At 50.3% G+C, this 26,980-nt stretch overlaps 4 protein-coding genes across 4 annotated transcripts; 2 read left to right on the forward strand and 2 right to left on the reverse strand.

The window, feature by feature from the left end:
- Positions 1 to 5,883: 5,883 nt before the first annotated feature.
- On the forward strand, positions 5,884 to 6,950 carry JR316_0013485 (uncharacterized protein; the record flags this gene model as incomplete). Its single annotated transcript, XM_047899075.1, has 8 exons — positions 5,884 to 5,890; positions 5,996 to 6,056; positions 6,334 to 6,376; positions 6,425 to 6,504; positions 6,572 to 6,619; positions 6,669 to 6,774; positions 6,833 to 6,876; positions 6,935 to 6,950. The coding sequence occupies 8 exons, from the start codon at positions 5,884 to 5,886 to the stop codon at positions 6,948 to 6,950; spliced, it is 405 nt and encodes a 134-aa protein (XP_047741837.1).
- A 3,600-nt stretch (positions 6,951 to 10,550) lies between these two features.
- On the reverse strand, positions 10,551 to 10,867 carry JR316_0013486 (uncharacterized protein; the record flags this gene model as incomplete). The annotated part of the gene is made up of 2 exons (XM_047899076.1): positions 10,551 to 10,802; positions 10,853 to 10,867. The coding sequence occupies 2 exons, from the start codon at positions 10,865 to 10,867 to the stop codon at positions 10,551 to 10,553; spliced, it is 267 nt and encodes an 88-aa protein (XP_047741838.1).
- Positions 10,868 to 13,353: 2,486 nt separating this feature from the next.
- On the reverse strand, positions 13,354 to 14,206 carry JR316_0013487 (uncharacterized protein; the record flags this gene model as incomplete). The annotated part of the gene is made up of 2 exons (XM_047899077.1): positions 13,354 to 13,962; positions 14,012 to 14,206. 2 exons carry the CDS (start codon positions 14,204 to 14,206, stop codon positions 13,354 to 13,356), a joined length of 804 nt encoding a protein of 267 aa, XP_047741839.1.
- A 6,801-nt stretch (positions 14,207 to 21,007) lies between these two features.
- JR316_0013488 (uncharacterized protein) lies at positions 21,008 to 24,300 on the forward strand (the record flags this gene model as incomplete). The annotated part of the gene is made up of 2 exons (XM_047899078.1): positions 21,008 to 23,942; positions 23,996 to 24,300. The coding sequence occupies 2 exons, from the start codon at positions 21,008 to 21,010 to the stop codon at positions 24,298 to 24,300; spliced, it is 3,240 nt and encodes a 1,079-aa protein (XP_047741840.1).
- Positions 24,301 to 26,980: the final 2,680 nt, after the last annotated feature.

Genomic DNA, 26,980 nt, shown 5'->3' on the forward strand with positions numbered 1-26,980 from the left:
CACGTACACTGGAGGCCCGCTCAGACGGCAATGTTTTGTCAAGACAAAGACAGGGGACAAGTAGTGGGTTGGGTTGGTTAACAAGCCATGGGGGCGGTTTGTCTGCGCATCATCAGATGTGTCATCCTGTGCGGTGCCACACACGTTCTGCCATGGTCCGTCAACGCTGTCAAGGATAATCATGCTGCTAATGCTCACCGTTGTGTGTTATGTTTCTTCTAGTATCCAACATCAAACCATGTCCCGCACATCACGAGTCACTCTCCACAACCGCGTGCGCACGCTGGACAAGGGTACAAACGAAACCGCCACTTGAAGATCGAGGTGTGGGTGGTGGTGGCATCGAATCAGCGAGTTGATAATAGTGGGGCGGCCGGCTTACCCACGTGTCGGCATTGTGAATTGTGTTGTATGTTGGAAATACAGGGTTCGAGGCGCTAGAATGTGCGCAATGGCATTAATGACATTGAAGGGTGAGTTGCATACTCGAATTCGTATCTTCAATCTGACTATTGCGAAACTACAGACATCCTAGTCTATAGATATATTACCATACCGCAGAGACCTTCAACAAGTCTGCGAATCAAACGAGCACTCCGAGGATTGCAGATCTTGATTTGTGAATGGGATGACTCGGACCTCGTTCGCTGCGTCGAGAAATCTCGACATGATCTCTCGTAGCTGACATGTCGTTATCTCGCTAGGAGACACACGGGGACCTACTTACGTTGCGGCATAAACTATCTGTGGTGTGATGTCTGGAAACACCGCGATCTTGGAATGCGGGTAGGAGGGTTGCTTCCACTAGCTCGAGTCCAAGGATCCATCGACTTGTAATTCGGTGTGTTGGGACGTAATGAATATGTTCTGGTGACGATGGTGAGTTCTCAATTCATTCTAGGCCTTGTTTCCGATGTTTGAATATTGGTGTTTTGAGCAGGTGTGTTGTTATTCGAACCTGGATGTGTCGTACTTGAACACTTTCTCGTGTTTATTGCAAACCTGGATCCGAAATTTTGTGATTACGGATTACGGTATGTACTAGTCTCGTTTCCAAGACCGATTTATTGCACTGATAGCAATCCCGGTCGATTTACAACTCGAAGATGTCGAGATGTGAATGGAGGAGAGGTTTGTACAAAGGTATTGTGCGAATATACGGGTAGGTTCTGAGCTCTGTATTCTGGGAATACTAACTTTGTTTTTCTGAAGGTCTTTGTGTTTGATATGCATGCGTTGAACGATGCATTCGAGCATACTTTGTTTTGGAAAGATATGCTCTGCTCTTCGTGTGGTATGGCTCAACATTCTCATTCTCAGCTGAACCACCGTTCTCATTCACAGAAGTATCCCTCACAGATTGTTCATTAAACGTACATATTTCTTCACTCCTCAATTACCATGTTTTCGCTCTTTCTCAATTCCACAGAAACTCTATGTACGTGCTTGTCCGATTCATCTTTTACATTCTAAACTAACATTCTTCGTTGCCAAATTGCTTACGACAGCCCCTTGATGGCGCTAGCACCGCAAAGGATTGGGCAGGCGAACAGGAACTTGCGTTTCCAACGGCGAACTTGGGTGATTTGGGGGAGGAGTACATGTCGGAATGGGATGTTAACTTGTAAGTTTACATTGTTGAATCTTCCCGTTCCACTCGCTGTGTGGATATACCTGGTATGTACGATTAGGGTGTTGTTTCTGCAGTGCGCTAACGGATACCGTTGTGTGTACTCGACTATTTAGAAGTGTATGTGCAGTTTTTCATTTACAACGACTTTGATTTGATTGAAGAAATTCTACAACTTGCACCTCGTCTATCCGTATTCAAACCTACTGTGCATTTACAGACCGCCTTTCCATTCCCCCTCAAACTCTTAGAAGGTCAGGAAACCTTTAATTACGCTTAAACGAACCCGGTGAGTAAATTCCGCACCATCATAGCTCATATGCATCAGGATGTATTTTGCCTTCTTATTTACGTTTGACAGGACCCTACATACGGCATGCACACAGGAGTCGAGGGTTGTGTGTTAACTGGGTGCGTTCTGAGCGGGATACGGCGATTTGAACATTGAGACGAAGAGGGCCGTGTCAAGATGTTTGCAAGATTCTTTTCACTGCTGACTAGTTATGTGCATTGCATACATATGTAGTACGTAGATACATTGAAATATAGCTGATATTTGTGTATCTACTAATCTGAATTGAATGAGATGAAGAAATGAACGTGGAATGTGTTGCACCTCATTGAAATTCAACTTTCGAGAGTCGTATCTCCACACTGGAGTTGATTCAGCTCAAACGGTTGCAACCACATCTGTAACCTACCTATACCTACCCTCTCAAATACTGCAAACTCTCCCAAATGAACTGAACCGGCGGAAGCGCCCTATTCAGCACACCACACCTCCAACGTTACCTTCCAATTTCCGTTCGCTTCTGAGTCAAAAATGCAATATATTAGCATGGAGACTAGTGATTACATCACTTACGACATATGCAGAGGCCGTTGAATGTGCAGGGGTGCAGTGGAAACGCGCGTTTTTGAGAAGATTGACCCGAGAGGAGGGGTGCGAGGAGAAGAAGTTGACATACGCCGACAACCGAATTTTGCGCTTGGTTCGGAGGTGGCCTTGGAGGACAGGTGGTACGTCAGCGCCGATTACAATTGTCCTGGTGTTTGCTACTTACCATCGTCGTTCCAGTGGCCATCCTGTCAAACCAACGCTTTCGCATCATGAATGAACTCGCTGTCGCGTTCTGCGGGAATGTTGCTCATGAAAGGTGCGTCAGATGGGGAGCATTGTGAGCACACTGTCTTGCAAGGGAAAATGTCGCGTTGACGCTGCGAGGAGGCGTGTCAGCACCAGCATGTCGGGTGTTCTTACTACTCACCATGGCATCGCGTTTGACGGGCTTGGCTGCCGACGAGAGGGGCTTGGATGGACAAGACAAGAGGGTGTTCTGTCAAGGTGCGTCAGGTGTTGTGTGACTGCAAGGATTACCTTGCGAGGCGGAAATGTTGCGTGGAGCTGTGTAGCGACGAGGCAGGTCAGCACCACTGCATCGTTGACCGTTTGAAACTTACCGTGTCGCGGTCAACTGTGTGTCGTTGACTCGCTGTTGGTAACGCCGTCAGCGCTGTCGTCATCAGAAGACAGGCATCAAGACTTACCGTGATGATGCAGATGCTATTGGAGACGAGAACGCTGGGGGAAGAGGTTGTGAGACTGGACAAGGTAGAGAAGCCATTTTGTGTGTTTGGCTGTGCCAAACAACCATTGTTAATGTGCACGGTCGCCACTCTTGAGCCACATCGTTCAATAAGTTCTTGTCTTGCTTTTCTTTTTTACACAATGCTGACAATTCTCTGCAAAGTGTGATTCGATTTTTGGACGTCCGCGGTGCGCCATTGCGAGGTTAAACAAAGGTATGTCCCGTCTGTGACTTTGCTGATCCATTATTGACACGATGTTGTAGTTTTATCTCGACACTATATATCGATTTCCAGTGAACAGGACAGCAATTTTGAGGTCATATCAACTGTAAGTTGAAGTCTCGTACTTGTTTCAAGCCGCCCTTAACCTTTTTACTCAGATTTTGCACTCGTGATGCTCTGACGCAACATATCAACGTCCGCCGAGCTGGGGTGTCGTGCCGCGGCCCTTGCTTCTCAAGACAATGTATGAAGTTTCCCTGATCCTCTGGATGTGTACGACAGCACATGATTTGGTAAGTACTCGGTGTCATGTTTTTCCTGACCTATACTTATGCTCTTGTCACAGTTTTAACCCAAGACGATGTATTGACATCTGCTGAGCCGTTTGGTGCTGGTATGCTGACTATATCATGTATATCGAGCCTCTGCTTACCTGGAATTGTTAGTTATGTTCCCGACGCAATGTATTGCTTTCCGGCGGCCTGGATTGACTTATTACGGGTGAGTTGAATCTATTATTTGTATCGAATCTCTGTTTACCTGGAACTATGGTCATGATCTCACTTTGCGTATCGCTTTCCGGTGGCCTGGATATTGGGTCCATGGCGATATCAAGTGGTACGCACTGCGCCTTGTAATGACGAATCGGGCGTTCTCAACGGCATGCTTCTCAACATCACGTTACGAATCCGGCCCATCGTCATCGTCAACCCCCAAATTAAGAACATCGACTGTTCACTTCACTACAAGGAGTGTTCAAGCCGTCTTTGTTAATCATGCGGAATTGTGTTCGGGTGCGTATTCCCCTTGTCATCATGCTCTCTCTGAACAGCCTTATATACAGACCTCGTGCAGCATGTGTTTGTGCTAAACAACACCACCGCCCTGCTCTGCGTGCGCAAATTGTACAATAACCATGTCGCGATTGCTATCGACGTCACCGTCGTCATTCACATTGGAGGAAGAGCGGCATTGAGGGTTTGGTTGATTTCCTTGACAATGAAAACTACCTGCACAGACTGACCAACGACGTCAAACATGTTCTGCGCAATATCGACGCCACGACGCTCATCGTGAAGGACATGCTTTGGATGGGAAGCATGCCGGATGAGGTGTGCGGTGAGTTTTTTTTCTTTCTCAACGCAAAACACCCATCGAAGGACGCCCACAAGACCCACACTCTTGTCGAAATCCGCACCACCAATCACATCTCAATTCAATCCCCATCCCGACCTTCGCTGACACCGAGACGCTCTCCCCCCAAGTCATCTCGACCTTTACTGGGGCCATATCGTGTAAGGATAGTGCAATCTTCAATTGCATTGTCGATACGAAATGGTACGCTTTGCAGTTCAAGAAGATTTCGGGGGGAGGGGAGGTCGAGGAGCCCCGCATGCTCAACGGTGTCCTGCTCCACAAAATGTTGCACACCCGGTACACCATTAACGGTTAACGTACTCGCCGTACGAGCCAGCGGCCGACTCAGCGGTCTCTTTACCCACCACCACCTCCTGGCTCTCGTCCTCATGTACGGCCGTTGTATCTTGTTTCCCCCCTCCTTGAGAGCAAGATTGTGTGCTAGCTTTACCTCACTCACCGGCTGTAGTCCGCGTGTCATCGTCGCCTTGTCCATTTCAGCGCAGTCAAACTGGAACAAAAACGCGAATGCGAATAAAAGAAACAGAAAGTCGCACAACCAGACTCCCCGAGGCGATACAAGTGTATACACGTACTCAGATCTGAACATCGATGGTCTCTAAACATGGTAGACACGTGTGGGTCTGTGGGGGAATGTACTGGAGGTGGAGATGCATCGTGTTGACGATCTTGAGGATACGCTGAACATCAGCGCAAGGGTTCGAGATGGGGGAGTTGTGACGGAGTACGCGTGTTTGCGGGAGATCGAAGATCGTGAGTTAGTGGTTGTGTTTGTTCGTCTTTGCTTACCTTCTTCCTTGTCCTTTCCCGCCTTCAAGCTTCCTTCTTATGCCACTTCTTAGCATCCAAAATTTGTCCCGCTGAGTCAACACCCGCCCCGCTGCCGAGGATAAAGGTGTCCGCTAACGAAGACACTTTATGTGACCCAAAAAAACATGTCCGCCTCTTTCCTCCCTTGCTTCCCCTCCCCTCTATTCCACTCCATCTCCTGCATCTTCTCCTCCAGATGCCAGGCACCTCAAAAAATCCCATTATATCGCGTGAAAAGGCTTGGTTGATAGCGAGATTGACTCACGAGGGATTGCTGTTGTTACGCCTTGACTGCGGCCTTGTACCATGGGGGTTGGTAAGGTTCTTGCCGGGTTCGTGTTGTTGAGGTTGAGATGATAATGAGAGTTGAAAGAGGGGATGCTCGGATGTTGTGGGGTGTTGTGGTTGTCTGTGTGAGTGTTCTTTGTGGATATCAAATGCCGGCTAACTGTGCAGTTGAAAGATTGATGACAATGGCTAGTAAGCAACGTGCGACGATGGACCCAGTATGCGTTCGGAACAGGTCGAGTAAGAGCAGGTGTTGTGGGTACCTTTTTCTCATCCCGCCCCTCCTCCTCTGCTCAGCTCAGGGGGTCTCTCCCCTCTCCTCTGCTCTCCAATTTTCTCCTGTTCGCTCCACCTCCAGGTAAGCTAACACTGAGCTGGGGATTTGCCGCCGCGACTGACAACTTCTTTTTGTTGTTTGAATGCCAGGTCATCATCTGTGAAGACCCGAGGTAAGCAAACCAGCACAGGCGCGTCCAGAAACTCACCTTGACACCCACACAAACCCTTTGACACAACGGCGACCTTACCCGTGCAGCTGGTGAAGAACGACGTGGTGCCGTCATTAATGAGTCCCAGACATAACAAAGTCAAGGAAAAACATTCTCACTCACCTCTTTCCGACGCGTTTCTTTCAGTCAGCAGCATCTCAAAGGTCATCGTGTCGTCTGGTGCCCAAAGGTGAGTAGTCCAGCACAGACGTTTTCGGCTACTCACCTTGACACATAGACGCCACGTCGATACATTCAAGCCGCTCGACGCACACAAGACCCCTCAAAACGACGACCTCGACTATCACAACGTTGTCAGTGAGTCCCAGTATAATGAAATGACAAAAAACTGCGCACTCACCTCATCCCGACGCATTTCTTCCAGCCAGCCACCCGTCGAATGCCAGGTCATCGTTTCGGCTGACCCCCAAAGGTGAGTGATTGTGCACAGAAGTTTTTGGCTACTCACCTCTGACACATAGGCGCCACGTCAACACAAGCACCCTTGCCGCACACAAGACCCCTCAATACCACAACCACGACCATAACCAACCGCGTTCGCTGGTGAAGATGCACAACAACATTGTTGTCCAAAGACACAATATAACGGACACGCACCTCATCCCGACGCGCCTCTTTCAGCCAGCGGCTTCTTGAATGCCAGGCCATCGTGTCGTCTGGTGCCCAAAGGTGAGTATTAATGACTCTGGTATGCTGTGTGCAGCGTACTTAAATTCTCTCAAATTAGTGATGCGTCAGTGTAGTGGAATGTAAGTTGTATTTTTTTCTATACACTTTTTTGCATATCTCAATCTGTTTATACACACCATCTACCACCCCGCATGTGCGTATGGCGCATACACAAAGAACCTCCGCCTTTTGGACCCTCGACCAACCTACACCGCTTCATCCTCGTATTCCCATGCTCCCCTTTCCATCGAAGACCTTCCAACTCATCGGTACGTCTACATTTTTAGCTTCGCCGATACTACACACTAACACACGATTAATATAATCTTCAAGTGTCTTTGGATCGTTGAATCCATCGTGAAGACAGCCCCGCACCTTGTGTGAGATTGCACTGGCAGGACGGACACTAGGAGCGTGTACCAACCACCAGGTGAGCTATCTTACATTATTGACATCCTTAAGTGGTCTCTAAGAAAATAGCAATTCAGCATTTCAGGGACAGGAACTCACCGGTTTGAACAGACGGTCATGACGTGTTGTGTATGTCCTTTTGATTTTTGCTTTCAGACAACATTTAGCTTATACACATGAGATCGTATGTACGTCCGCGCAAATGGAATGTCAATTTGTTCTCCAGATTCAAATCAATCCGAACAGGCATTGGAGAACAACAAACAGAAGCGACTTTACCGTGCCAATTTCGCAACGGAGCGTTTATCAAATCAATATGCCGCTCCTCGTCTCCCCATCCGTTTTTACACCACTTTTCAAACGTATGTATTCAGCTTGATTCTATATATGGACTAGTGCTAATTATCTGCGTAGCGTTGCCTTGAGAAACTACTTGGATTATGGAGGATGTCTTGTTTGAAGGAGACACGTGGAGGCTCTCCCGAGCCGTTTCACGCATTTCACGGGCTTTTGGAGAGTCAAAAGACGTTGAATTAGACACGCCCCTATGTCAGTATGTAATAAAAACTGATGTAATGTTCGGAACTTGTGTTATTGCTCGCGTTTTCATGCGGACGGACATGCAGGTACACACCCTTTAAATGTGTTTCTGTGCATGTATTGCCGTTTAAACGATCATGCTGTCCTGTATAGCCCTCTAGTTAGGTACTTGTGTACTTTTTAAGACGTGAGTGAAATGATAAATAACAACACTCGTTGCAGCATGCTACGTACATGGAATGTGGTTCTGCATTGTTCTCGGGGATTGGAGGGGTGGGGCATTTTGAATGGTGCATTTGGGTGGGTGTAGATAAGAGATTTCGGTGTGGATGTGGTGTTGGTGTAGTGTAGAAGAGATGCGGGTGTCTTGTACATACCCTCATCGTCTAATCGATACTCTTACTCCAATATGCTAATGTTCAGGAGCCCCTGATGGATGTTGTTTTCTTGATTCAGTCTGTGAGTGAGTGTTAAAGTTGTACTGCAGCTGCTAATCCGTTGTGGAAATCAATATCGTGGAGTTGCATGCAGTTAAGCGCCGAAATGAACAAGTTCTATATACATATAATTGAATGCACAAATCTCGTATAAAGACGATCCATATACCTACCAGCATACCAAAGATTTTCAAACACTCCAAGGCATCCGCAAAGCACAACTTATTGTGCAATTCCATCCCATGTAACCGGATTCTCTCCTCCTCGCCCAAATCGCCGTTACACGACATTTCAATGCATTTTTTTTTCGATTTTGATCCGATATGGTACTAGGCTCGGCTATTCATAATGTCAGAGCGCACTAGCGGGGACACTGTGTTCAATTTTCTGCATCCAAAAGATGGAATATGTACGCACTGCAACGAACACGAAATGTGCAAAGCATCAATTTCTGCTCGTAGTGTACGTACGTGCATACGAGTCTTGAATGCGTGAATTGAATACCGCATTCCACAAATCACAGTAAATCAAACATAGCAGTTTACCAACTGCACCAGAACGCCGTGAAATGCACATTGGATAAATTGGTACATACACACCAACCCTAAAACCTGCTACATATATAATTGTATTTACCAACCCTAACCAGCCTAATCTGTGCTTTTATGGTATTATCAAATCCTAACCAACCCTAAAATCTAAACCCTAAACCATCCTAATCTGTATTTTTGTGGTCACCACCAACCCTAAACTATAAACCCTAACCAACGCTAATATGTGCTTTGTGGGAGCCTCCGTCGTTAATATGTAAAAAAGCTGGATGTACTTGAATCAAAGTTGAACAAAGTTGAACATGGATCAAAGCCACACACTCGGTTTCAACGTACCTGGGCAGTAAACAAAGGAATACAGTTGTTCCATGGATATTATGTGTATTAGCATACTATGGGCCGATGTGGAATATGTAATATAGAGAGAATCAAACACTCACACGACTGTTGGGTGAAAAATGAGAGTGGCATTCGTTAAGCGCCCAAAACATACGCCGTGAGTACTAATGCGACATTAGCGGCGACATTAGGAAAGCGAGAATGCATTGAATTGAGGGTACGGGGATCATATACCTCGTATTTCCCGTCCGTATTTTGCACGTATAGCAAATAATGGTTGAATTATACACCTCTGACATATTACAAGTCTAAGCTAAATGAAAAAATCAGTATTTTCTATGAATTGAAATTTAATGGATACTCGCCATAATCACACCTCCCACTTGTCATTTTCTAGATTCGTGTTAATGACACATTCAAATGAAAGATATATTTGATACTACTCACACATTCAATAGCAGTAACATGGTACACCGATAGTCAGACTCGAAACGATAACTCAAAATGTCAAGTCATCTATCCTTCCCTCCTGCCCCATTTCGCTGTTTCTCACCTTTTCAAACGCCGTTTCTTCTGGAACGCATGTGAGTATCTCTGCCTATTACCATATGTATCCGAGTGACGTGAGTTGGGATGCTGTGTAGACGGACAATTAGTGGACTTGAGATTGAAAGCGAATGAAGGCACACCTACGTTATCCTTGTTTTCTGGAACTCCAAGCGTGTTTGCATAATCTGTCCTTGTATGAGTAAAGCTGGGAGAATATATTGTATACTGAATGACGTACAATGGTTGATAATGTCCTCAGCAATTCTGCAAGAACTAATCGTCGTGATACGCACCTAATATCCATGATTTTGTATGTACATACCATTCTCATACGGCCGCCACGCGTTCAAAGTATCTAGGTATTCAATTCAGTGTATTGAGGTCGTATGAGAATGGTATTTCAAGTTGATACACAACTCACTGGACTTGGATATCTGAATCTCGATTCTCAACCCTCCTCCATCCCCCATTCACCCTAGCTCTCATTTGCAAACAATTTCTTTGCTTCCAGGTGTTTGAAATATTCCCATCAGTCCTAAACATAATTACAACACCTGTCAGTGGAGATGTAACTGAGAACGAAGGAAGTGCCAACAAAATTTTTATGAATGCGTGGAGAACCTGGACATTGGTTCTGAATGGAGAACGGTGCTTATGGTTGTAATTGAGGTGTGTTGCATGTTTGGGAGACTTGGGGGTTACAATACCTTTATCTGGGTGGCGCTCATAGGGAATCTAGAGCTGAGTGCAGTCGAAATTGAACCGACACCTGTTTGAAGTTGAATCCCAATACACCAATTCACATTCACATCTCATTCTTCAACACCAGCCTTCTGTGCAGGCTACCCTACCCATCAAGACGCCGCGGGATACGAGTGTATGTTTTGTAGGACACTTGCAGGTAAGTAATACGCTGTTCGACATGGATATGCGTTGACACGTAGCTGTTTGCGACAGCGACAAGCCTCTGCCAGCGGCGGACCGGTGTTGAAAATGTAAGTTGTTCCGTGTTTTGCTCGTCGGGTACCACTCTTGATTGACCGCCCCATAACAGTGTTGAATCGACCTGGAAGTCGACGCCGGCGACGGACAACGACGCCTAGGTAAGTAAATCAACGCACTTTTTGTTGAGAATCTGCCTGAACTGACCTTGACACGCAGCATTCTCTGCAATACAGTAGCTGACATCCAACCACACCTTCTTGTCCATCATTCCAAGCAGCATACACGCTTTTGGCTTGCACAACCTTGGATCCGGCGATGTTGAAGTTGGATGAGGGCGAAGGGTGGTACCGCTGGAGTGTTGCGAGGTGAGTACACTGTATAACACAGTTAACAAAGCGGACTCACTAGAAACCCAAACGTTTCCAGTTGGTACATATCTTATTATAGCCTGCTCTAGTATTGCTTGGATAGCAAATTTGATGTTAATATGGTGCTACAGAACCCGGAAGCCCGCTGCAACACGTACTCAGTGACATTCAGCGCAAGCTCGTAAGAACGACGTGGTGTACGTATCATGGCCGTTTGCTGCATTTTGGTCATTTGAATGGCATCGGGGTACACAATTGGGTGCAGTGATGTCCGGTTGAAGACTTGGTGGTGCGTGGTATAGAGATAATGGTCAAAAATGGGACAGGTTCACGCTGAGCCGTGAACCTGCTTATTTCTCACATTTTGACAGTTTCACAAGTGCTATGGTATTATTTGAGTACTACAGAGATGAATTAATATGTCCTGTACCTGAATTAGTGCGTAAATAAAGTTGAGTGCGGCTGAGCAAAGATGAAAGTGTCAAAACATGTTAAGCGCCCGAATACACCCTCAACGAAATCAAACAAAAATGAAGAAATACCTGAATGTTAAACTCATTTCGTAGACTCCCCTGTACAGGTAGACTACGCAGTACACCCCTTAGTACTCATACCATCCATAGAAAGTCAACAATCACAAAAGTTTTATCAAAATTTTCAACACACGTACATGTCCACATCCTCTCCCTCCCCCAATTCGCAATTCCAGCCTGTTTCCAACGTTTACTTTCGTTACAGGTCTTCTCGGGCACTAGCGGGGACATGCTTGGCTCGGATATACTGCCGTTATGCGCCCTAGAAGGTCAGAAGAAATGAGGGAAACAACATCGGTCCCATTGCATTTTGGAGGATTCAACTTACCTGGAGAGCGATTCTGCGTCGTTTCCGCGTCTGTCCCGGATTTTGGAGCCTCTGAGTACGTTGTTGGTGGTGCAGGACTGCCGATTGTGCCCGGATTAATGATTGGTAGGTCGGAAATTTTGTTCTAGTCGCGTATCGTTGTGCGGAGTCATGATTGGAATACCCTCATCATTCCAATAATGCTTTTACCTAGTGTACGTCTTTTTCAATGTAAAGTAGCCCCTGATTGGAAGGGGAGTCGTTACCTGGACTGTCTGTATGACTTTGGGATTCACTGTGCCTGGCGTACGATATTCAAGTTTACATTGAATACGAACATCAATTAAGCTCCGAGAATGCACATCTTTGCATACAACGCAAATAACACTTTAATCAGAGATCACATACCTATACTCGGCTGATATAGGAGTCAGCAGGTTTTAGGGTTTAGCCGTACGAGTCTTGAATGCGTGAATTGAATACCGCATTCCACAAATTGCATCGCGATACGTTGAAATGGGGGATATTGGTCCAGATCTGCGCAACGGCCAACCGGTCCAGCATCGCGTAACACTGCAGCAAAAGACAAGGGAGTATATTTGGGCTACTTCCGACATGCAGCGGACACTAGTAGGTATATAAGGACGACTGACCTCGGCAATACCCTTCATTCCCTCATCCCCTCTCTTTTTCCCTCTCAGAGGTGTCCAGCACTTGTGCCCGCTCCCTTTTTATATGCCCCCTCCGACAAGTCGATGTTGACGGGCGTTGCAGCAGGTGTCTGACGGTGGGCGTTCTGGAGCATGGACAATGGTGAGCCTGACGGTGTGCAATGTGTGGGACAACACTGACGTACCTTTGCCCATTGTTGCGGTTTAGGGTTTCCGCGCGACGTGGCCGACGACACGGTATGTATCCTTTTCTTGCATTCTCTTGCTCTGCCCTCCGCTCAACGCCATTCAGCTCGCCCTCTCCGCTGTCCTACGCCTCGCAACTACGTGAATGCACCGCAACACCATGAGTATCGGAGTCCGCCCTTGCATTCTGAGCCGCTCCTGACCATCACCCTCGTAGAACATTATTGCCGACGAGTGAAGGATCTGGGAGGTAGGATTTAGGGTTCTCGGCAAGAACGTCAGAAGTGTCTGCAAATGCGGTGCGAAGAGGATAGGATGTGTGCTCGCGAGCGGTGTGAGTGTCGAGAGGAAGGTGGATAGGTAGTGGTAGTTGGACGTTTTTGGTCGTGAGAGTGCGTATGTGTATGTAGAGGAAGATGTAGATGGGGGAGGGAGGGGAGCGTGTAATGGTGGTTAGGAGAGCGCGTTGGAGAGGGCTGGGAGGGTGTTGAGCATTGGTGAGAGCAGGGAAATGGACTGTGCGAGTTGTGTGGCGTCTGCTGAAGAGAGGAATGCTACGGACGCCAGGAGCGCTGCATGGCGGACCTATTCAATACCATACGTTGTATAAACCACCACCACTACCACAAAAACCCAGCCGTCAGCACCTTCCTACCGAAATTATAAAGTAAAGCAGACACACCTCGATATTCTCTGGATCCTGCAAGCCGCACTGAAACACACCGAGCATGGCATTGATCTGGAGGTCCATCACAAGGTTCGGACATCCCGCAAAAACTCTATACGCGCTCTCCCTCAACATCCACCCGGGCACCGCACCACCACCCACACTGCCTGAACCCTCCTCACCTCCAAGCCCCTGTGCATGTGTCATACTAAACGCCTGCGCCTGCAACGCATGCCACGGTCTACCCCTCGCCATCCCCTGATTCGCAACATCACATATCATATCCACCGTCTTCCGCCTCACACTCCCTGCGCACTCATGTGCCAATGAGAACAGCAGTAACCGCTCGAGGGGGTTGAGGGTCTGATGCGAGAGGTGGTCGTACAGCAAGGAATGGTTCGCGTGTGTGGTGTGCGAGGGTATGTGCTGCTGTTGCTGCTGCTGTCGGTGGTGCTGTTGTTGTTGCAGTTGTTGGTGGATGTCAGGGCCGGGGGCGGGCGGGCCGCCATTATTCACTGTGAGAACAGGTGCCGGGAGGAAGAGGCGGCGGCGGAGGAGAATGCGCGAAAGCGAGCGCATCGTCTATATGCACGGATTCAGGAAGAGATAATGTAAGCAAACACAGACAAACACAAAGGCTTCCTCTGCCGCGTGTCGTTGTGGGCGGCGAGTGGACGCGACAGCGGGACGGCAGCCGGCGAGGGGAGGCGGCGCGGCAGCAGCGACAGGCGTCGAGTGGAGGAGGCGGCGGCAGCAGCGGCCCGGGGGTGGCGGCGCAACGACACGCAGTGGCGAGCGCAAGTGTCGGGACAGCGAGCGCAGGCATTGGGATGGTGAGCGGAGGCGTCGGGGGCGGTGAGACAGGCGGGAGGCCGGCCTCCAGTGGCTGGCGTGTACGAGTGGAGGCTGGCCTCCACTCACGCGTACAACGCGCGTACGAATCGAGGCCGGCCTCAGGTGGCCTCGACACGTTTATTTTTAGACGGAGGCCGGCCTCCAGTGCCTGTCAAAAATTATTTTTAGACGGAGGCCGGCCTCCAGTGACCTCCATCAATTTGGAGGCCGGCCTCCAGTGGCCTCCATCAATTTGGAGGCCGGCCTCCATAAATTACATATTTAATTATGTAGCACCTCCGTATGTACCAAATAAAATATTTTAAAAGTGCATTTGGGGGTTTTTGAGGTCGAGAAATCCGAATCTAGCATCAGATTTCCGGAATTCTAAACAGGAGGCCCAATGCAACGAAGGCCCCCCCTTCGGGGGGGAATAAGCCTAGGGTTTCAAGTACGGAGTTATTTCCACATTAACGTGTGATATCTAAATTAGAGGTGCAGATGCATAGAGCACGATGCAGCGGTTGGATGTTGCAAAGTTGTAGCCAGGTACATTCCTGTTAAACACTATTCCACACATGTTTACTGCATATAACTGCAATTGAACAGCACTCCCGGACACTATACCGCTCACACGAAAATGCCAATGGAAACCCATGAAATATGCACGTAACGTATCCTCACCTCCTTTCCCGGCTCGATTTCGCCATGCTCGATATTCAATCAGTTTCCAACTGTCCAATGGCACGAAGATATATTTATAGACTTGCCTGGCTGTCGTTTAAAGCCATAGGGAAGTGGGAACTTTGCAATTAGCCTCTGTAGGAGATGCTTCATTTTTGTTTAATTACTATTAAATAGACTATACCAGCCGGTCATCGATTGTAATATACAGTGTAGAAGAGGAGCACCATTCACTAACCATTAACATCATCATTCCCCATTCTCCAGCGAGTCATCAAATGGATATTGTCCGTAACGGTGAGTTGCACCCACCCAACAATGTGCTGCTACTCACTCCGCTTCTCGCTGCACAGACAAGGCGTGATTTCCTTGAGTCAGGGCTCCTATGATACGCAGACCACTGACGACGCACCTTGACAGGATGTCCTTTAGACCCATCTACCATGAGTTGATACGAAGGTTGCTGGAAATGTTCAAGACGGTGTTGACACGTCAAATGATGGTAAGTAGCAGAATAATAACTGTCATAGTCTTTACTGACATACCTTGGAAGTGGATTCCCCACCCGCCTCTCTCACCGCAAGTTGGATCGACCGGACTATGGGGGACAAAACATGTGTCCTAAATCCGCTCCTGATGTCTGTGCCACGGTGAGTGTTGAGAGCAACTGACGGTGCTTGCTGGTTAATCTGACGCTTGCTGGATAGGCTGAACGGCGACACAATAAACGAGGTAAGCAGCCGATGACTATCATACAATCTACTGACGCACTTTGGGAGTAGATTCCCCTTGTGATTCTCCTCTGCCCGCCTCTGTAACGACCAAAAACGACGCCTGGCCCCTACCCAGCAGCGAGGGACACCCCTCGCCATTGATGCAGAGTAGGCTGCAAGGGACGAAACACAGTCTCGATGCTTTTTGACTGTTCCGTCCCGCTCTCGAGCTTTCGGCCGCCTCGACTGTTGAGGGTGAATAACGATGGATACGGGTCGATGTGATGTCTGTGCCACGGTGAGTGTTGAGGGCAACTGACGGTGTGAGCTGTTTGATAAGAAACTTGCTGGACAGGTCAAAAGCAACAGCGACAACGGTAAGCAAAAGCATGATGATTGTCATACAACGCACTGACGCACCTTGAAAGTAGATTCTCCCCTGCCCGCCTCTGTAACGCCCAAAAAGACGCCTTGGACATACCAACAGCGAGCTGCGCCTGTTGCCATCGATGCAGAGTGGACTGCGAGGGACAAAACACGGTCTTGATGCATCCTGACTGTTCCACCTCGCTCTTGGCGGGCCACGGCGACTGTTAATGGCGAATAACGGTGGATGGTGGTTGATACAAGTGTTGAGGGTAATTGGCATTGTGCGTTGGTTCTTACGGTACGTGTTGGATGACACAGTGAGTACTAGGGCGACTGATGGTGTGAGCTGGTTGATATGATACTTACTAGGTGGGTTGAAGGCAACAGCGATGACGGTAAGCAGCAGAATTTCGACTGTTGTAAGCTTTACTGTCGCTGAAGTGATGTTCCCAGTTAGTTGTATCCAAGAAACTACAAGGGACAAGACGCACTCTTGATGCCTCCCAAGATAGGTTGAGAACAACGACGATGACGGTAAGCAACTGTATGATGACTGGCATAAGCTATACTGACGCACCTTGAATGTGAATGATCCATCCGTGATGTTCCCTGTTAGTTGGATCTACCGGGTTACAAGGGAAAAATACAATCTTAACGACATCCCGCACCTCTGCCACGGTGCGTTGAAGGAAACTGACGGCGGGTGGTTATTGATCTGATGCTGGCTGGATAGAGTGGCAACACAATGAAGACGGTAAGCAGCTTCCCAATAACTGTCATGAAATTTACTGACCGATTTTCGAAGCACACCCTCCAGTTCTCCATCGAGTTCTGAGACTACCATGACGGGATTGATGCAATGATAGGGGTAGATTGCGATGGTAAGTTGCAACCACTCATCGACGGACAGATGATCAAGCGGTTTGGCAGTTTCAGCAGCGTGCACATAAACTCGCAGTGTTGGGGAGACACCCCATGCGCATATATGCGCAATTTCGATGACTGTGCTCAAGTGTTGCAAAAGATTCATTTGATCATTATATTATACACATATATTTTTGACACAGAGGATACAATGTATATAAACACTGATCTACTTAAAGTTGTTTGTGTACTCTGGAGTCTGAACAAGAGAGATAGATATTGGAAAATCCATTGCCATAGGTGCTACAGTCAGATTCGGGTTCAGCGAGCAACATCACTGTCATTTTGCTTTGTCAGAACGGGTGAATGGTGTGTAAGTAAGAAGAAACCGGAATAGGTGCGGGAGCGGGAACGGCGGGAGATGTGTTGAGAGGATGGGGAGGCGTCAAAAAGATGGGCGAATTGCTAGGGAGTAGGGGGTTGATCGACAAAGAAGTGGAAAACGTTCGTTACATCATACATACATACTCGTTCGTGCTCTGTGAGTTATAGAGATAGATGTCGGCACACCCAATACCGATTCCGTTGCCATTACAATCACCGTCAGCAAACACGAGCGATTTCACTGTTGTTTTTGTTTTGTCAGCAGTCAGCATGGGTGAAAGGGATTGGTAGAAAGGGTCCGGTTCAGGTGTGGAACCAGCAGGACATTTGTCGAGTAAGTGGAGGCATGTCGAAAGAGAAGACGGTGTGGTAGAATCTCGGGTTGTGGCAAAGAGGTGGTTTTAGCCTACAATTGTGTCAAAAGAAATAACTACTTGGATAACAGCGGAAATGACGAGACATGGCCCATAGTTGTCCAAACTTGTATGTCCTTTCCAAGATGCCGGTGTGCGAAGTGAGAATGAGTGCTGCTGCGCTCTGCGAGAGCCACATTTGCTCTAGACGCTCACATCAATCTCTGGCTAGACAGGGAACCCGTTATTAGTCAAATATATGCGTCATTTGATGGATATTTTTGCACCGTTTGATGACATCCATGGTTGTCTAATTCATACATTCATTTAACAATGAGAATTTGAGGTCCCTATGCTATGCTACGTGATTCACGCGTTTGGAGTGTGTGAGATATCATGCTCACCATTTACAGTGTGTTTCACGGAGCGTCGAGCAGTGTAGTTTAGAAAAAGAGGGACAAATGGTGCCGGAAAACACACTTATGGTTCGGCACGCCATGTACGCGTTAACAATAGAGGTGTTATGGTGTCCACCCAGCACACGGTGGAAGAGGGTTGGCAGGCAGGGGGTTGCGGAGAATCCCATACACGGGCACTGTGTGCATCCGCAATGTGTACAGCAAGGATAAAAAGCCCTAATCTTAAATTCGCGATTTGCGTCAAACACACACCCTGTCATTGTTTGTTATACGTGGTTTGTAATGTGGAACGGAGGGTAATCGACTCGGAAGCAAAGTTCACCATTTAGCACTGTGCAGGTGAGTTTGGGAGGGTTTCGATGACGACATGAGCATGGAAACAGGAGTAGGGGTGCGAGACCGAGAGCAATGATGTGGCATAGGCGGGATGGGGTCTGAAAGTTGAAGGGCACGGAGGATTTAGAGGATAGAGGGAGCAACTGCACTGTACTGACACCTTACAAATGCACGATCACGCTGCGTACAATACACCAAGAGTCGTTAGTTCACTTGGTGTAGCTGCCGCGGCGTCGATGGTTTTTTTCACATGGTTCGGAGTTTGAATGTCCTTGACAACAGCAAGGACAAACAACGCGACTCTTGGGCGGCGAGTATTGGTGGCGGCAGCGGCAGCAACTGCGGCTGCATGGGGGTGGCGGCGGCAGCGGCGGCCCGGGGGTAGCGGCGAGCAAAGACGTCGGGCAGGTGGCAAGGGCATGCGTCGGGATGGCGAGCGCAGGCGTCGGGGGCAGTGAGACAGGCGGGAGGCCGGCCAACAGTGGCTGGCGCGTACAAGTGGAGGCCGGCCTCCACTCACACGTACGTTGCGCATACAAATTGAGGCCGGCCTCAGGTGGCCTCGACGCGTTTATTTTTAGATGGAGGCCGGCCTCCAGTGCCTGTCACTTTTTATTTTTAGACGGAGGCCGGCCTCCAGTGCCTGTCAAAAGTTATTTTTAGACGGAGGCCGGCCTCCAGTGACCTCCATCAATTTGGAGGCCGGCCTCCAGTGGCCTCCATCAATTTGGAGGCCGGCCTCGGTAAAATACACCTTTAATTACATAGCACCTCCGTATGCACAAAATAAAATATTTTGAAAGTGTATTTGGGGGTTTTTGGGGTCCAGGAATCCGAATCTGGCATCAGATTTCTGGAATTCTGAACAGGAGGCCCAATGCAACGAAGGCCCCCCCTTTTGGGGGGAATAAGCTTAGGAAGAGATAATGTAAGCAAACACAGACAAACACAAAGGCTTCCTCTGCCGCGTGTCGTTGTGGGCGGCGAGTGGACGCGACAGCGGGACGGCAGCCGGCGAGGGGAGGCGGCGCGGCAGCAGCGACAGGCGTCGAGTGGAGGAGGCGGCGGCAGCAGCGGCCCGGGGGTGGCGGCGCAACGACACGCAGTGGCGAGCGCGAGTGTCGGGACAGCGAGCGCAGGCATTGGGATGGTGAGCGGAGGCGTCGGGGGCGGTGAGACAGGCGGGAGGCCGGCCTCCAGTGGCTGGCGTGTACGAGTGGAGGCTGGCCTCCACTCACGCGTACAACGCGCGTACGAATCGAGGCCGGCCTCAGGTGGCCTCGACACGTTTATTTTTAGACGGAGGCCGGCCTCCAGTGCCTGTCAAAAATTATTTTTAGACGGAGGCCGGCCTCCAGTGACCTCCATCAATTTGGAGGCCGGCCTCCAGTGGCCTCCATCAATTTGGAGGCCGGCCTCCATAAATTACATATTTAATTATGTAGCACCTCCGTATGTACCAAATAAAATATTTTAAAAGTGCATTTGGGGGTTTTTGAGGTCGAGAAATCCGAATCTAGCATCAGATTTCCGGAATTCTAAACAGGAGGCCCAATGCAACGAAGGCCCCCCCTTCGGGGGGGAATAAGCCTAGAGCTTTGGAGGTGGACAGAAGCCACGATCTCTTGAGGATCAGAGCACCGTGAGGGGGGGTGCGACACGGAGAAGGATGGACTAACCAGTACCAAAGAGCTTTGGTACTGACGGCCCACGATCCACGACCAAAGAGCTTTGGAGGTGGATAGAACCTGAGATCTCTTGAGGATCAGAGCACCGTGAGGGGGGGTGCGACACGGAGGAGGATGGACTAACCAGTACCAAAGAGCTTTGGTACTGTTCGCCCACGATCCACGACCAAAGAGCTTTGGAGGTGGATGGAGAACAGGAACACTCTGGGGGTTGCGATCAACAGGGCCCGCGAGCGGTCACGTGATTAATTGAAACTCCGCTCTGGGCGTTTTTTCAACATTCCAACGCTAAGTCCACTTCCTTCTTTAGCACGCACGCACACTACAGAAGCTCTTCTGTAGCACGCCGCGTCTGCCATCCCAGAAAGGTTACAGAAGCTCTTCTGTAGCCACTCTGGTTCTTCCCTGCCCCGACGTTTGACACTTCACGTCAGCCGTCCGAGAATCGTTACAGAAGCTCTTCTGTAGCCAGCCTCGTTCTTCCCTCCACCCCCATTTTCGACTTTGCGTGTACCATCCGAGATAGGCTACAGAAGCTCTTCTGTAGCCGCCCTCACTCTTTCCTCCGCCCTTGTTTCCAAACGCGTCCACCGACACCCACGGCCCCGACCTCTGAGAACTACAGAAGATCTTCTGTAGCGATCTGAGGCGACTGCAGAAGCTCTTCTGCAGCCATCTAAGGTCATCGACACCCTCCCAACCGTTCAACCCGCTCTCTCCTACCCCATCGCTCTCTCCTCCCCCGTCGCTCTCTCCTCCCCCATCGCTCTCTCCTCCGCCCTTGTAGCCAGACGCGTCCACCGACACCCATTGCCCCAACCTCTGAGAACTACAGAAGATCTTCTGTAGCGATCTGAGGCGACTGCAGAAGCTCTTCTGCAGCCATCTAAGGCCATCGCCATCGTCCTAACCGTTCTGCTCTGCCCCCACCGTAAGTGTTCACGTTCGTTGCCCACATATGCTTGTTACTTACTCTGCTGCAGATGTCCCAGCAAACCCACATCGATTGGGCCCAAGGGTCCGCGTTTGTCCAGAAGGGCACCATATACGTGTCCCCCAACTGCAAGCGTGTCGTCATCATCCCACCCGCTGAGGTCGACGTCACCAACCCCTTCGAACAAAAGGCGACACGAGCAGAACCTCGGCGACGAGACCTGGATTTAGAGGGCGTCAAACAGCCAGTGCGCTGGCACGATCAGTACGGGTGGATCGCCTTCATACCCTTGGCGCCATCATTCGTGTCCTTGCCGTTTAATTTTTTGTGCTGGTCTCCAAAGATTTTGCGCAATAAACCGCACAAGTCTCCGGCCACGTATGAAATGGAGTGGCACAGCGTAAAAGAATGGCGCCAATTGGATGAAAACATAACCCTTCTGTGCGAAAAGATCCGCTTATGGTGTCGCGTTCCTGGAACCCCACCTCCTAGCCCCAAAAGCTTCGGTTATGATCTCAGGTATAGCTCTGAAGCAGACGCGCAAAGGAGCTTTGAGGCCACCCGAAACGCGTTTATCCTGTGGATGGGCTACCTGTCGTATCTTGTCGCCCAAAGTCGTCGCGAGATCTATTCAAAGCACATCAAGCACGATCCCAAAAGCCCCGTCCCTGCATGGCATGAACGCCTCCGCGCTGAGCATCCTGACATCTCAGAAGTATGGCTGGATGGCTTGTATCATTCCAACGTATTTTCGTTTAACGCCAGAACCCCTCGTGTCGGCATGGTCTACGAGTTGAGCAGCACCCACGCGACACGCCCTCCCATCGAATGGCTTCTGGAACACCATGTTCCAGTCTATTATCCGTGGCGGATGCGGGAAGAGGAAATCTTCCTCACCCATAAAATACTCAATCTCGAACTTCGCCCCCCGCGCGACTTGTTGGCGGCGACACTTACAGACCTATTCAAGTCAATGGACGTGTCTCTCGCAGCCGCCTTTGCGCGCAAATTTTTTAATAAATCTCATTCGACGGAGGGCCTCACGATGAAGTTGCTGGGAGATGAGTACTCCACTACTTTGGTGTATTCTATCCTCAGTAACGATTTCGCCCACAACTCAGAGGCATTGGACCAGCACATGTCCCAGCCGTATGAAGAATTGGAACGGAAGCTCCAAAAGAGAGACGAGGAACAGCGTCAGCTCGCCATTGACAGCGCCAACCTGCCTACGCTGCGCATGATTGAACTGGCGAATGAAAACCACAAGCTGCTGACCTCCGTGCATGACGACTGGGATGCTTACTGGGCTGCAAGGGTGGAAGAACGGCGACGGATTCTGGCCAAAGAGACGCCAGAAGCTAGACAGGCTCGGCTGAACCGAGAGAACAACCCATCGGTGGTACGTAGCAAAGTATTTGTCTGGAAAACGCTGGTGTCCACAGAGGGAGCCAGCGTTTACATGCGCGAACACATCGCAACGTCACGAAACAGCATCGAGGAGGCCAAACTTCGCCCACACCGCAAGGTCTACAACGGTGTGACCGACGAATGGGATCTCTGTCGAGATTTGGAACCACCAGCCGAGTTGGCAGGCGCATCCGCAATGTTGGACCAGCGCAATCAGGCACAGACAAGGCCTGCTAGAGGCCAGCATCGCCGCGGTAGAGGTGTACGTCCCGCAAAACAACCCAGGCAGCACCCGAAACCAGCACCTGCCGAGGAAGAGTGGGAAGGCGTACCCTGGTACGACACCATTGAACCTGACCCCGATGCGCCGGTGGCCTCAACGTCGGCCCTTCCCCCCGCTCGTAATCCTTCCCCACCCCCTTTGCCTCCAAACAACCCGCCTGTCATTGAGGTTCCGACACCCTCGTCATCGCGAGATAGACCCCGCCGCGCACCCACGACACCCCCACGGCCCACACTAGGACGCCGACCGCGCAGTCGCTCGCCAACACCCCCAGAGGTTGCAACGCGCTCTCGCCCACGAGCACGTCGTTCCCCAGAGAGCGAGTCGCGGGTCCAACAGAGCCCCCCTGCCGTCGTCGAAGATTTCGAGATGGAGGAAGCAGGCCCATCTGTTGAGGATGAAAATGCGGATGTTGAGATGACCACGGACGCGCCCGCCACGGATGTTGTGCAACCCCAGCCCATTACACCCGACAACGATATGGTCAGATGCCTGCGCCAATCTTACGGCTACCTCCCTGGCACAACGACGACGCCCTGTGCCGCTGCAGACTGGGATGAACTGGTCGAAACCTTTGGGTTTACAGAGTTACTTACCCCAGAAGTTGCCCTGGACGCTCAACAACACATCAAACAGTTTTATCTGGCTTGCATTGAACCCACAAGCACAGAAATGCCCGCCGCCCTCTCTGACCTCAATACGCACAGCCTGACATCCCTGTCTCGTCTGCTGGACCTCTCGCAAATACACCGCCCCCATGAAAATCTGTTTGTTTTTTCAGAACCTCGTTCAGAGGAACACGAGTGGATGTTGGGTGTCGAAACGGCGGAGATCGCCCTTTACGTGTGTCGGCTCAGGTTAGAGCACTCCTGGGCTCGCATCGACTCCCTCACAAAAATGCTGCTGGAGAGAGGTGTGCCCTGTCGCACTCTCATGGGCATTGAAATGTCGGGTCGCTGCTCCACTGTCCAGGAGCCGTACACCCCTCGATCTGTCCGCCCGTCAGCGTATAAATTTGGTGTTGATGACTTTGAAGCATACCGATTGCAATGCGAGAACATCATCAAACACCAACAACACGGTCGGGCTGCCTTGCTGAGGGGTGGATTGGTGGGTAGGATAGCCAGTGAGTTTCTGAGCGTCGACGATGGGCTGGCTGGCCCCTCTAAGGAAATCATTCAGAACCGGCAGGGGTTCATCGTGCCAGCTGGCGACACGACTTGGTGTTATTGCGACGACCAGCTCACCGAGAACGAGCTGTCCATTATATGCGGCACCTACACGCTGTACACAGGTATGTTTTCCTTGTTTATTCTCAATTTTATGCACTAACAACATTTTTCTCAGCTACTAAAGGTCAAATAACTGTAAAATCGTGGTTCCCTCCCCCGAACCTGTGGCAGGTGCCCCCCAGCATGAACGGATCACAATGGGTGGAATGGACGCCTGCCAACGAGGCATGGTACCGTGAACGCGTAGAAGACATCCGCACTCGGCAGGCCCAGCCATTAACAAGAGTGCAATGGAAATCAATATTGCGCGGCACTCCTCCCAGTAGGAAGCTTCTGGCGGCAGCGTCTCAACGAGCTCAGGCCTTTGTCAACGGGCACGTACCGGTGGTGCCAACTTATCGTGTTCGCCCAGGCCTGTAGTTACATTGTCAATGTAAGTGTTTTTTCATTTAAGAATAGCCCATTCTAACAAAAATATGTAGATATATGCGTGTTTTTTTGGTCAATATGTCATATAAATTTATTTTTTGGTGTCTACACAAGAGAGCTCGCGTGAGATATATACAAGTTGATATCAGGGTAAGATGACTAGTTATAAAAAATCTAACAAAATTACAGTACAGCAAGGCCGAGGTGTATCAAATACAAAACAGCGAAATGGCAGCGACAGGAGGCGAGTAGAGGCAGCGCGGCGGCAGCGACAGGCGGCGACGGCGGGACGACAGGCGGCGACGGCGGAATGACAGGCGGGGAGGGGAGGCGGCAGTGGCAGCGGCGGCCCGGTGTGGCGGCGCAACAACACGCAGCAGAGTGCGTGTCGTGGTGGGCGGCGAGTGGACGCGACGGCGGGACGACGCGCGGTGACGTCGTGACGACAGGCGGCGACGGCGGGACGACAGGCGGCGACGGCGGGACGACAGGCGGCGACGGCGGGACGACAGGCGTTGACAGCGGAATGACAGGCGGCGAGGCAGGCGGCAGCGGCAGCGGCGGCCCGGTGTGGCGGCGCAACAACACGCAGCAGAGTGCGTGTCGTGGTGGGCGGCGAGTGGACGCGACGGCGGGACGACGCGCGGTGACGTCGTGACGACAGGCGGCGACGGCGGGACGACAGGCGGCGACGGCGGGACGACAGGCGTTGACAGCGGAATGACAGGCGGCGAGGCAGGCGGCAGCGGCAGCGGCGGTCCGGTGTGACGGCGCAACAACACGCAGCAGAGTGCGTGTTGTGGTGGGCGGCGAGTGGACGCGAAGGCGGGACGACAGGCGGCGACGGCGGGACGACACGCGCTGACGGCGGAATGACAGGCGGCGAGGGAAGGCGGCAGCGGCATGACAGGGGACGAGGAGAGGCGGCAGCAGCAGCAGCGGCACGGGTGTGGCGGCGCAACAACACGCAGCAGAGTGCGTGTTGTGGTGGGCGGCGACTAGACGCGACGGCGGGACGACGCGCGGTGACGTCGTGACGACAGGCGGCGACGGCGGGATGACACGCGGTGACGGCTGAACGACAGGCGTCGAGTGGAGGTGGCGGCAGCAGCAGCGGCCCGGAGGTGGCAGCGCAACAACATGCAGCGGCAAGCGCAGGCGTCGGGCAGACGGCGAGCGCAAGCTTTGGGACGGCGAGCGCTGGCGTTGGGACGGCGAGCGCAAGCTTTGGGACGGCGAGCGCTGGCATCGGGAGACAGGCGGGAGGCCGGCCTCCAGTGCCTGTCAAAAATTTATTTTTAGACGGAGGCCGGCCTCCAGTGCCTGTCAAAAGTTATTTTTAGACGGAGGCCGGCCTCCAGTGGCCTCCATCAATTTGGAGGCCGGCCTCCATAAATTACACATTTAATTACGTAGCACCTCCGTATGTACAAAATAAAATATTTTGAAAGTGTATTTGGGGGTTTTTGGGGTCCAGGAATCCGAATCTGGCATCAGATTTCAGGAATTCTGAACAGGAGGCCCAATGCAACGAAGGCCCCCCCTTCGGGGGGGAATAAGCCTAGACGCGTGGAAAGATTTCGAAAGACGGGTGCGTTGGCGCCTGTACTTCTCCTTTATACAAAAGGAGTCTGATTATGATCCTGACTTTGAGTACGAACGCACTCCCAGTGAATACGTACCTAAGTTTCCGCAATATATCGAAAGAGGGTTCGCTCGCGGTGAAGCTTTTGTATCAAAAGCAATTCTTAATATTCCGCCCGAACAAGACAAGGACATTAGAAAATCGTTCAGTCCGAGTTATTCCTTAATCGAAAAGTTTTTACTGGATAACGACTATGTTGTTACTGGAACAGATAAGAACCTAGGCATCGCGGTGTCCGAACGAACCTGGATCATTAATAAATGTCTCGAATTACTTAGTAATCCGCTCGATTACGAGTGCATTACTCCCCTAAGAAGAGACAAATTCTTTAAGCTACAATGCGATACTGCTGTAGAACTAGCTAACTTTGCGCTAGTTAATAAAGTGCGATACTACGGCCAACTTCAACACTTCTTGCGGTCCAACGCACCTCCATACGAGTTAGTTGGCGGAAAGTGGAAGTGGGATGATAATAATCCAGTGAAGGTGCCTGTCTTTTACGGGATACCCAAAATTCACAAAACACCCGTAAAGATGCGGCCTATTATACCGTGTCACTCCGCGATTCAAAATCCCGCGGCCAAATATTGTAGCAAAAAACTTAAACCGCTTATCAAGGCGGCGCCATCCATTATACATGGAACCAAAGACCTGGCGATAAAATTAAGTAAGCTCGAGTTGAATACGAGTCGTCAGTACTTTATTGTCACTGGCGACGTAGTTGCCTATTACCCGAATATACCAATCGATTCATGTCTACAAATTGTGTCTGATATGTACGACGAGTATTATACGGCCGAAGAGAATAGAGCATGGGATGAAGATCCCGACTACGTCCCGATTTCACCCGATGAACACGAACTGTTCAGACGATGCTTGAGATTCGGAAATACTCAGCTTATAGCACAGTTTCAAGATAAATTCTACTTGCAGAAAAGAGGATTAGCGATGGGGGTCGCGTCTTCGCCGGACTTAGCCAATCTCTACGGCTGGCATTTCGAGCGCGCAAGTGGAATTATGAATCAC

This window comes from Psilocybe cubensis (assembly GCF_017499595.1).
Source record: "Psilocybe cubensis strain MGC-MH-2018 chromosome Unknown contig2, whole genome shotgun sequence".
NCBI classification, from domain to species: domain Eukaryota; kingdom Fungi; phylum Basidiomycota; class Agaricomycetes; order Agaricales; family Agrocybaceae; genus Psilocybe; species Psilocybe cubensis.